General features: G+C 47.7%; 1 protein-coding gene across 1 annotated transcript in view; it reads left to right on the top strand.

Annotated features, from left to right (window-relative positions):
* Positions 1–212: 212 nt before the first annotated feature.
* The window catches only part of LOC140212846 (techylectin-5A-like), a 59880-nt gene continuing 48968 nt past the window's right edge, over positions 213–11124 (top strand). The window contains exons 1-4 of the mRNA XM_072286924.1: positions 213–369; positions 759–901; positions 2187–2292; positions 10861–11028. Coding sequence (XP_072143025.1) covers positions 228–369; positions 759–901; positions 2187–2292; positions 10861–11028 — 559 coding nt within the window. The 5' untranslated portion in view covers positions 213–227. The remainder of the gene's footprint in view (positions 370–758; positions 902–2186; positions 2293–10860; positions 11029–11124) is intronic.

Raw genomic sequence — 11124 nt, 5'->3', positions numbered from 1 at the left:
TTCTTTGCAGTCATTAAAACTTCGTATATGATTGTGATAAATAAGCAATCGAGCCCCTCGTGCCTCTTCATTCTTCGCGCTCCCATTTTTTAAAAAGAAATTAACAGGTCACCTGGCCCCACTCAAGTGGTTCCCCGAATGGATCACGCAATTTTAATTTTTTTCAGGAGAGAAGTTTCTCCCACATTTAAGCAACGCCTTGGACCCTGGCCCGCACTGGTCACGAAATGGCAGGATACATGAGTTTCCTCTGTGCCGCCGTCGCCGCTGTAGTCACAACGGTGCAGTCGGCAGCAGTCGCAAGACCCTCCATTGAACAGGCCAAGGATCGTGTGCGGGAACTGGCACAGTTACTCGGAGACATAAAATGTACGTTGTTCTCATTTGGTACCGTGAAATACGGAGAGGCACTTTTCCCCCGTAGATACATCAACGCTCGTAGGCTGCGATCTTAGCCTAATAAAAGGCCAATATGCCCGCTCGTGTAGCCCCTTGAGCAATATGATGGAGGTGATTGCGCGGGATAATAGTGATTAAGATCTAGAAACAGTACTGCAATTTGTGGTTCAATAATTGCACGAGGCGTAAATGTGGTGCATAAGCTGACACATTCAGCACGGAAAAAGAAGCATCCCATCTCAGAATAAAATCGCTTGGTCAACCGTAAGTATTGTCCGAAAAGAAATGTGGCTTTCCGCGACATATATGAGGTGGTCGTCGTCAATACGGCTGATGCACTTCTTTTTCTTGTCTTATAGCCGCAATTCAGCCTCGCCATTGCACCGATCTCTTACACGCTGGTCAGCGCTCCAGTGGAGTCTACAGCGTGTTCCACACGGCTGCTGGACCGCTGGGTCAGAGCGTCTACTGTGATATGGAGACGGATGGCGGAGGCTGGACGGTAAGAATAATGACCGATGAGCGGAGCCAGCAGTGTTATAGTAAGGGCGGGCTTGATTCATATTTTGTTTATGAATAAGGTAGCCGTAGCGTAAAATGTAACAAATATACGAAAACGTTTGCATTTATTCTATTAGCTTCGCATATGTTAGCCTCGCACATTAGCCTCACTTATGTTTATTTACACCAGGGCATCGTTCTCACAAGCAACGGCACCAAACTGCTCAGGCTGAGCACCGTAATATTTTCTTTCTCTCTACTTCTTTCTTGCTATAATACCGTTTCAGAATGCAGGGTAGTAAACTAAAAAAGAAAAGTTCATCTGGTTTACTTTTGCGTCTTTCCATCCCTTTTTCTTATCTAGTTAAGTGTTCAAATTTTCGTTACTTCATAAAGTCTTAGGTATCATGAGGCGCTATCATGCAATTAATCATATCGCATGGGCGGAATACAGGATACCTATTAAAAAGCTCAGCTACAGTGCCCTTGGCGATAACACTGCGGCCTATATGAGTCATTCTCATCGGCTGTCGCATTTGCACGTGTCAAACTCGGAGCGCAAGAGTCCTGTTGACAATTAGTGGAAGAGGAAGAACTGAGGACGTACAAAGGTGAGCACGTCGTGGTATGCGCTTTAGCCCGTAGCCATTCTTTTTGCACAAAGCTGGTACAAATAAATCGACGACACCAATTCATCATCATCAGTTTGAAAGCGCTGGAGAAATTTCAACAGTCATTTTTATTAGTGTAGAGCGGTGCATACCCTGTGGCACATACTTAGTTATGCTAGTTAGCGTCACGGAAGTTCATTGAAAAGGGGCACGTACTTACTGGCACATGCCCAGTGACATGCGTTGGTGTCAGAAAGGTTCATGCAAGAGCTGCACAGACCGAGTGGCACAAGCCCAGAGAGCTCCAATGCCCCGTCGAAGAGGTTCACTAAACTGTGGTTCACACCCAGTGCTACATGACCACTGCCGTATCCCCAGTGGTCCATGTAGGCGTCAAAATACGTTCGTTGCAGAGTGACTCTTAGGTACCCAGTTTCGAACCGTGTTTTCACAGCACAGGAGCCCGATCGGCTACCCAATGCACCATGGGGTACCCAGTAGCCCTGCTTAATGGCAGTTAGAAACATAGACAGGTAGACAGCTTCCGGTAAGCGCATGAAGTACCTTAGAGGTGTTTATGGCAGTAATATACGTTGTTATTTAGGCAAGAAAATGGCATGAAAGCGCAGGGCTCCCTGTGTATAGTTGTACTTTATTCCTTCTTTTTGTTCGCAGGTGATTCAGAGGAGAGGCCAGTTCGGCAACAGCGTGTATCACTTCTACCGAAACTGGACAGAGTACGCCAATGGATTTGGAAACGCAAGCGAAGAGTATTGGATCGGTAATATGGCTTTACGCAAGTTCCGCAAAAAATGGTGACGAGGTATAGTGGGCTAGACGTTTCTACGAAATAGTTATATGGATATTCAGACATAAGATGAGGCTAAGGCAGAATAGCGACAACGATGAAAAAGAGAAGACAGTCTATGAGGGCATACATGGCTTCATTCCTATTTTTTATGTGTTAAAATAGTATCTTTGCCGTTTTAATTCCTGCTCAACTATATGTTCCTAATGCCCGAATCTTGGCCAATCTCTCATTGTGCGTATGATCCACTCGTAGACAAAAAACTAACCCACTAGCCAACATAAATATAAGACTAGAAAGCAAAGAGAGTCTATCAAGGCAACCTTAAAAGTATTGAAGGCACGTTTATTTTGTAAATATTTCCGACATTTTAGTATTTTTCGCGCACCCTGTAATCTCACGCTCCTGCTGCCACCCCTTAGCACTCTCAAGAACAGTCAAAATCACGCGTAAGAGAAGAGGGCCGAAAGGCGTGCCTCAGGAGAAAGCTGCTTGCCTCTCAGTGTGCCTCTCACTGCGCCCGGACAAACTCTTTGGCATTCAGTGCTACTTAGCAGCTACAGAAATCTCAATACGCCAGCGTTAAGGAGGCCATGTAGCAGAACATCCATTGTCGGCATCGGACGTCGTTTCGGCAAAAAGATTGTCGAACCACCCGTACCCACGCCCTCCATATGACGCAAAGAATTTGTTGAAATAATTAAATTTCTCAAGCTAAAATGTGTGAAAAGGATCGTAAACTAGGATTCGCACACAACCTACAGTCATGATAGCTCTGAGATTGTAATTCGACCAGACGTGGAAGCATAATTCTGCTACGCGAAAACTCATTTAAATCCCTTTTCCACAATTTCTACAATTCGCACACTTGCCGCGGCATCCGTCTTCTGCGCGCGCTGGCGCGTGGTTGGGTGTCTTGGAAGTCACGGAGCGACGCGCTCAGTTCCGGGCAGTACCTCCCGCTTCCGCTCGGCTCCGCTGCGTCACGGCCCTCGCAAGAGGCCGCGTTTCTACCACAAAGCTCGGCTTCGTGCATAGCGTTTGCGGCCGGCGTTTCCCGGTAAACATTACGGTTACATACGCTACAGTTGCAGGGAACCGTGGGAAGCAGTCAGTGATCTTTGAATGCTATTGCATTCGACTCTTAAAAGCGAAGCTTAAGCGTCCTCCAAATTATTATTATTTTTTTTTTGCAACAGGCTAATTCAGAGCGTTCACGTTATTTCACTGCGACACCTCTACTCGGGAGCAGACTGCTGAGTCGGGTTTGGTGCTGCACTGTTTCAAACGAATATCTTTAAGGAAGGAAAGAATAAAAAAATTAATGGGGCAATGACTTTAGGCAGCGAGGATCGGCAAGCCAATATACCCTGACAGCACCTCTCCCTTCTTTCGGGACCTAACCAAGACTTGTCTCTAGGGTCACAAGCCCTCCTTGGTTATTGTAACTGTCACAGCATTCTTTGGTTGCGGTAACTTTTGGTGACACCCTAGTTGCGACCGGCTCCCGCCACCGACGCTCTAATCTCTCCCGTACCCTCCACGAACTCGGCGGCTTGCAATTACCGTCTACCTGCCACATGGCGAAGATATATCTATTCTTCCCCACGGGTCATTCCTTTAGGTATGTCATGACTAAGCTAGAAAACTGTCCTAGTCATTTTCGCTCCTCTCTTTAAGCGAATAAAGAGTAGCGATGGTTGTCGCTTGCGATTCCATAAGTATGAACTGAAATAAAATCTAAATTGCCGATTTACTTGCTTCCCATAAGCTAAGATTTAGAGTGAGACTCCATATATAATACAAACATATAATAACCTAAACAAAACAGGCCTCAATATTCAAGTGAACAGCATGCATAATGGCGCCGTTTCTACATTGAAACAGACGCCTGTTCCGAAAGTATGCATATGGGGTTCTAATATTTCTGCAAACAGTTCGCTCGTTTTTTTTATTATTATTAATGGTGTGCTTTTGGCGTTCTGTTCGGTATAAGTAGCAAGGTTTCTGTAATCCCTCGTAAAAAAAGACACTACTATCGTACATTCGCGAGTGCCATGAACGTATGCTCTTATGGTACAGAGTCGAAGCGACAGAATGTGTAGAATGCTTTGCTTCGATTGATTGGATAAAAATGTTTTCCACTTACAAAATCAGAGAATGTGATTAATTTTCGTTGAAGTTTGCGAGCTTTAAAGAATGACTAATTCTAGTTCCGATTAATGCTCAGCATTATTTGGTTAGGTGGCCGAGGTCATCTTCGTCCCCGTTCCATTCGTCGTTCTGTTTCGTTTCCCAAAAAATCTTTAGCGCCATCTAGGCTTGAAAGGGTAATTTCTGTGAATGCACAAATTCCTGCAGGCTTACCGCCACCTACTTATGCGCGCGGGAATCTATGACACGCTTCCGCACTAAGCCCAAACCATAGAGTTTCATACAATGCATACTAAAGGGAACTCTGGCGTTAGTGTCAACAGGAGCTGTAAGCGGGGTGTTAAAGCCGCGCGGAAGTGTTGGTTAGTAGATACATTTGCCTTAGCTTCTTTCTTCTGGCTTCACACGGCTTCGTGAAAAGTTGTAAACTCTTCAGTTTCGAAAAAGTACTCTTTCATAAATAATTACGGACCCCATTAAGACCGTTCAACGGCAGGATTGGAACACAGGACGTGTAGTTCATGAGCCTGGTATTGAAACCATTACGCCATGGAGGCATGCATCGACAAGCAGCCATACAGCCAGAATAGTAACTCTATGCAAGCAACATACAACATCCTCATGAATTTCTCGTGGGCAAGCGAGTGCGTGAGAAGGTTGGCGCGTCTTGTTCAGTGGTCATCGTGAAGATAGGTATCCACGCACATTCTCCTATCACTTGTGTTATGAAATGCGCCCTTCACGTAAGACAATGAATGGCTCATACTGCCTTAAGCAATGGTTCATACCACCGTAAATATTAAAAAAATAATTGCGACCTCGCCATTACGACAACAGAAGAGAAATGAAATTCCCCGCTGGAATGATGAGCGGCAACGGAGCCAGTGTGGCAGAACACGACGACGACAAGCGCGCAAGAATAGGCCCGAGCGCGTAGGAGCGGTTGCGCCGAGGCATTCAAACGAGCAGGCTGTGGAAGATGAGGACGATGTTCGAGCCATTGCTAATGACGATAGCTGTTCCTGTTAATGATGATGACGAGTATAGTTTCCTCTTGCCAACGAATGGCTCATACTCGATTAAACAGTGAGCGGCAGCGGAGCCAGCTGTAGAAATAGACAACGAGGAACGTGAGAGGACTGCGAAACTCTTAGTAAACAACAATGGGATGAGATCTGCAACGAGATGGACGGACGGATTGGCACCGGTCACACCTGGCGCCTGCTCCGACACCTGCTAGGCCCGACCAAAACCAAGGCAACACATAGGCGCAAGCTAATACCATGCGCAAGCTAATACACAGACATGCCAAGGACGAGGAAGAAATTCTTTCCGAACTCTGCGACAGATACGCCCCGTATAGCCCGACTATTAAACACGGGTAATACACGAGAAATCCCAATTTCTCGCTGGACAGAGACTTTGGCGAGGCGGAAATCCGGGCTGCTTTGCAAAAGCTCAACAGCAAGTCGGCCCCGGGACCGGACGGCGTAACTAATAAGCCCCTTCGTGACTTGGAGAAAGAGACCATCTCCGAACTGACCAAGTACATTAACGATTGCTGGACCCGAGGATGCATCCCCGACCAGTGGAAAAGAGCAAAAATGGTGCTCATCCCCAAACCAGGGAAACCCCCGATCTGGCCAATCTTCGACCAATATCCCTTACGTCGGGCGTCGGCAAGTTGACGGAGCACGCCTTCCTCACCCGGATCAAAGCACATTTGGACGACATGGAAGCGTATCCAGATACCATGCTCGGGTTTCGAGCTCATCACTCCACGCAAGATGCAATGTTGCAAATCAAGCACCAGATACTCGACAACAAGACAAGAGGTACCAGGGACATTCTAGGATTAGATCTGAAAAAAGCCTTCGACAACGCAGCTCACACAGCCATACTACGCAGCATTGCCGCACTCAATCTAGGAAACCGAGCGTACAGCTATGTTCACGATTTCCTCACAAACAGGAAAGTCTCCTTAACACTGGGCAAACTCGCACCCGAAGACAGGAACATAGGCAGCGTAGGCACCGCGCAAGGCTCGCTCATCTCGCCGATGTTCTTTAATCTGATTATGATCGGCCTCCCCGAGCGCCTCAACGCCATCGAGGGAGTGCATCACACAATGATCGCGGATGACATTACGTTCTGGGTGACTGAGGGAAGCGACGGAGAAATCGAACAGTGGTTACAGACCGCGGTGGAGGTGGTGGAAGAGTACCTCGTCAGAACCGGTCTCGTCTGCTCGGCAGAAAAATCGAAACTCCTCCTCTACCGCCCGACGCTTAGGGGAAGACCCCCCAAGGCTTACATTCAGCATGCTGCGTACGAATAAATTTGCATACGCACCAAAGACGGACAAGAAATACCCAGGGTGAAGCAGATTAAGTTGCTCGGACTCATCATAGAATCGAAAGGCAACAACTGAGAAACGGTGAGGCATTTGGAGACTAAGATCACGAACACGATGAGGCTCATCAGAAGAATCACCAACAGACATCAGGGTATGAGGGAGGCCAACGTCGTCAGACTCATACACTCCTTCGTTATTAGCCACATTACCTATGTGGCCGCCTACCACAACTGGTACGCGGCCGAATATGCCAAACTGAACACCCTCATTAGAAGAGCACACAAGATGGCACTGGGCCTTCCAGACAGCACCAGCAGGGAACTTCTGCTACAGCTGGGCGTCCAGAATACGCTTGAAGAGTTAATTGAGGCACACCAAATCTAGCAACTCGAGAGACTAGCGAAGACACGAACGGGCAGGAGCATCCTGGACAAACTCGGGATTAGTTATCCCAAGCAGCACGGCGACAAGACATCCCTTCCAAGCGCGATCAGGGAAAAGGTGCCAGTGGCTAATCTACCCAAGAACATGAGTCCCGAATTCAATCAGGGTCGAAGGGAGAGTAGAGCTAAGGCTTTATTTACTCGAAGCCCTCGGTAGGGACAAGGAAGCGCTGTACGTAGACGCTGCAGAACACGAGGATTGACGTACTTTTGCAGTGGCCATCCTCAATACCGACAAACAATTGGTCAGTTCTTGTAGCATACGTGTCAAAAACCCCGAGGTAGCAGAAGAGGTGGCGATAGCCCTAGCCATCTTTAACCCCTGTTGCAGATACGTACTCAGTGACTCGCAGACGGCGGTCAGAAACTATGCACAAGGCAGAATTTCGCCGAAGGCTGAGGCTATACTCAAAGCCAACGCGAACTATGTAACCTCCGAGGAGATGGAGGAACGACACATTATATGGTTCCCGGCTCACACGTCCCCCGACACCCCCTACCCAACTTCAACGAGGAGGTCCACTGCGTAGCGCGAGGTCTCACATTCCGCGCCCGCGAAGAAGGACCCTCTCTTGGGGTGGGAAATCCAACGGAGGCATGGACAGAGAGGGACAGAGTGACCAGGTACTGTGATATTCAAAAAATTTATCAAAACTCAAGGCGTGTTTATCCGCCCCCTAACCCCAAACTCGACAGAGCCCAAGCGGTAGACTGTAGGCAGCTACAAACAAAGACCTTCCCCAACCCCGTTCATCTGAGGAGGATATATCCGGACATCTACTCAGACATTAACTGCAAACTATGCGGCAGGGCTTACGCATCTCTTCGACACATTCTCTGGGAATTTGAGGTTATATGCAGAGAAAATGTAGTTTCCCCAGATGAAGCTGCGGCGCGATGGACGGCCGCGTTGCGCAGCTCAAACCTCGAAAATCCACTATGGGCCATCCAGCAAGCTCGTGAGGCGGCGAGGAGAGAGGATCTCCGGACCTCCTCTGGCATGGCCTAAGCCCAGGCCACGAATTTTCCGGATTGTCAATGAAGTTCTTACCACCACCACCTCGCCATTATGACAACAGAAGAGAAATGAAATTCCCCGCTGGAATGATGAGCGGCAACGGAGCCAGCCGGGAAGAACCCGATGACGACAAGCGCGCAAGCATAGGCACGAGCGCGAAGGAGCGGTTGAGCGGAGGCGTTCATACGAGGAGGCTGTGGGCGATGAGGACGATGCTCGAGCCATTGCTGATGACGATAGCTGTTGCTGTTAATGATGTTGACGAGGATAGTTTCCTCTTGCCAAGGAATGGCTCATACCCGATTAAACAGTGAGCGGCCGCGGAGCCAGCTGTAGAAATAGACAACGAGAAACCTGTAAGAAGTGGCACAATCGCGGTCACTATGTTGCCGGTTGTTCGTGTACGACGGGAATGCCATAGCCGTATACAGCTTGGCGGCAAAAAGCGCAGTTGAGGTCGCTTATGCAATTGAGCGGCTGTAAAATTCAGTACGACTAAGCGCAATTGTCTGATCACATGTTGTATTCCTAGCTTGCTCGAGCGTCAACGCACAATGTTTAGTTCGTACAGAACTGCAGGAGTCATTCTTTCTGAGATATATATAGGATGCAACATGATAGCTCTAAATTGTTATATTTAGTCAGATATTATTTATTCTGCCAAGAAAAACCAAATAATCGCACTTGGGGCTGCAAAAGTGCTCAAAGTTTGAAAGCATAGAAACTGCACCACGCAATTTATTGCATGCTTCGTGGATGTTGTTGAGGCATCAGGATTTTTAAATGGTGATGAAAATGCACAGTAGGGTTCATTGATGATGAGCCATAAAGGAAGATCATCATCATCAGTAGTAGCTTCAGCACAGAAAAACACGTGAGCGCGTACCTCTCACTTCTAAGGCACTAGAACACCGTCTGGTGGTAGTAAGCAGTTGCGCATGCGCGAAAGGAGACAGGGAGAGAGAAAAAAGAAATCATGAGGCATTCCACCCTGTAAAAGCGGATGGCGAACGAAGCTGCTACGATTAGTGTTGAGCTTCGGAAGATGCGCAGGTACATACAGGTACACTTAACCATTCGTCGTCGAGAAAGGTGAAACCACCCCGATTGGCAGAGAGTCTCTACACGTACCACGAACGTCCGACACACACACGCAGGGGAAGCACAGCGTTAACACTTCCAATGCATGGCGCCGCTTCTCGTCGTCGCTGTTGGCAACAATTGTAGTGAGGTCGTTATCGAACCACAGTCCGTCACAGACGCTGCAGGTAGAGCCGAAATGATGATCAAGCAAGTCTCTTTGTTACTTCGCGTTCGCATCCTTGAACTCCTCCACGTTGACCTCTTCACCCAGAAGGCGCTTTGCACCGTTCTCTAACTCACGGTATGCTTTGTCGGTTCTCGCTAGTCGCTTACGTGCCACCTCGTAGGCACACTTGTCGGCCGCCGCCTTAACGTCCGCACGCGGTCGACGATCACACTCGCGTCGCTGCTCCCTCGATCGCTCTTCATACTCGCGCTGTTCTTCGGCAGTCCTGACGACGCGCGGCCTACTCGTTGCACCGCTGGAACGAAACTGCGATCAATTACTTCATGCGCCTATAGAGATGTGACGTCAGCCGCACTCGAAAGAGCCATTGGTGAGGATGGTATGCTTGCCGAAGCGACAAAGCGGAGGATTTGAGCCTTATCCAGCTTCGCTACACAGCTTAGCTGTTATATATATATATATATATATATATTGCCACTCACTGTATTTCCGAGCAGGTGGCCTTACTCCAGGCCCAATCTGTGAGCGTTTTTGATGTTATGGAATGTATAAGCTGCCGTGCATTTGTGCTCTTGATGTGTAATTTGGAGGCATAGGAATACAGAGGAGGGACGAGGCACTCCTCGCTGCGCTTCATTTTTCAGCGGACCCTGCGTTTCCCATAGCTGCTAGTTTTACCTTCAGCATGTCGAACAACATCAATGACTGTTCAAGAGTGGCGAAGAGATAGTACTTTCTGTCCTGTCCGTTTCATTTGTCCCGTCCAATGCGCGGTTGGAAGTATAGAATGTTTCGCGCATTAAAGAATTATGAAATTATTTAATACAATTTTAATGACCTACGGACGGAAGTGTGCAATTACAGGCGGGGCGATATGATCTGGTTGCAAGAAGTTGAAATATGTTCCAGCGTCAGGTAAGAATGTCCAAACGCATTTAGCATAAGTAATATAATTTTATCTTAAACTCTCTTGCTAGAGCTAAAATGTCCTCTAAAGATACCATCCGCGCACTCATGCCTTATAGGGCATTACTTGAACACGGCTTTTTGGTCTTAAGTAATAATGGATGAAGCCATAATCATCTGCGACGCCAAGCTGTCCCGTTTTCACGCTGAAAAGTGTTTGATTATGATGGCTTTAAGCAATAGATGCCATTTAAAGGAACAAGACAAAGTTAAGAAATATTTCCCTGCCACATATTTCACTTAGCTGAAGATACTTCTCTTAGGCAAGTAATGACGAAATGTCACCGAAATATTTGTACACATATCCTTACTCGAGTCCATCCCCTCCCTGCAGGGAACAAGGCACTGCACGCGCTGACGTCAGATGACGAAGCGATTACTCTGCGCGTCGTGCTGAGCAACAGGACAGGAGACAGCGTGTTCGTGGACTACGAGAGCTTTCGTGTTGAGAACGAAGGGAACCTCTTCAAGTTGCGACTCGGAAAGCTGTTGGGACCAGAAGGTGATATTTGTGTGCTTTTACGGCGGGAATTCAGGATGAATGCCTTTTTTTTGATGTGATAGCTTTTCTCGTTGAGGTCACTAAAAGGTTGCTGTG

This window comes from Dermacentor andersoni, chromosome 3, assembly GCF_023375885.2.
Source record: "Dermacentor andersoni chromosome 3, qqDerAnde1_hic_scaffold, whole genome shotgun sequence".
Taxonomy (NCBI): Eukaryota; Metazoa; Arthropoda; class Arachnida; order Ixodida; family Ixodidae; genus Dermacentor; species Dermacentor andersoni.
The sequence above is the reverse complement of the archived record's forward strand: the minus strand, read 5'-3'. Positions and strand labels throughout refer to the sequence as shown.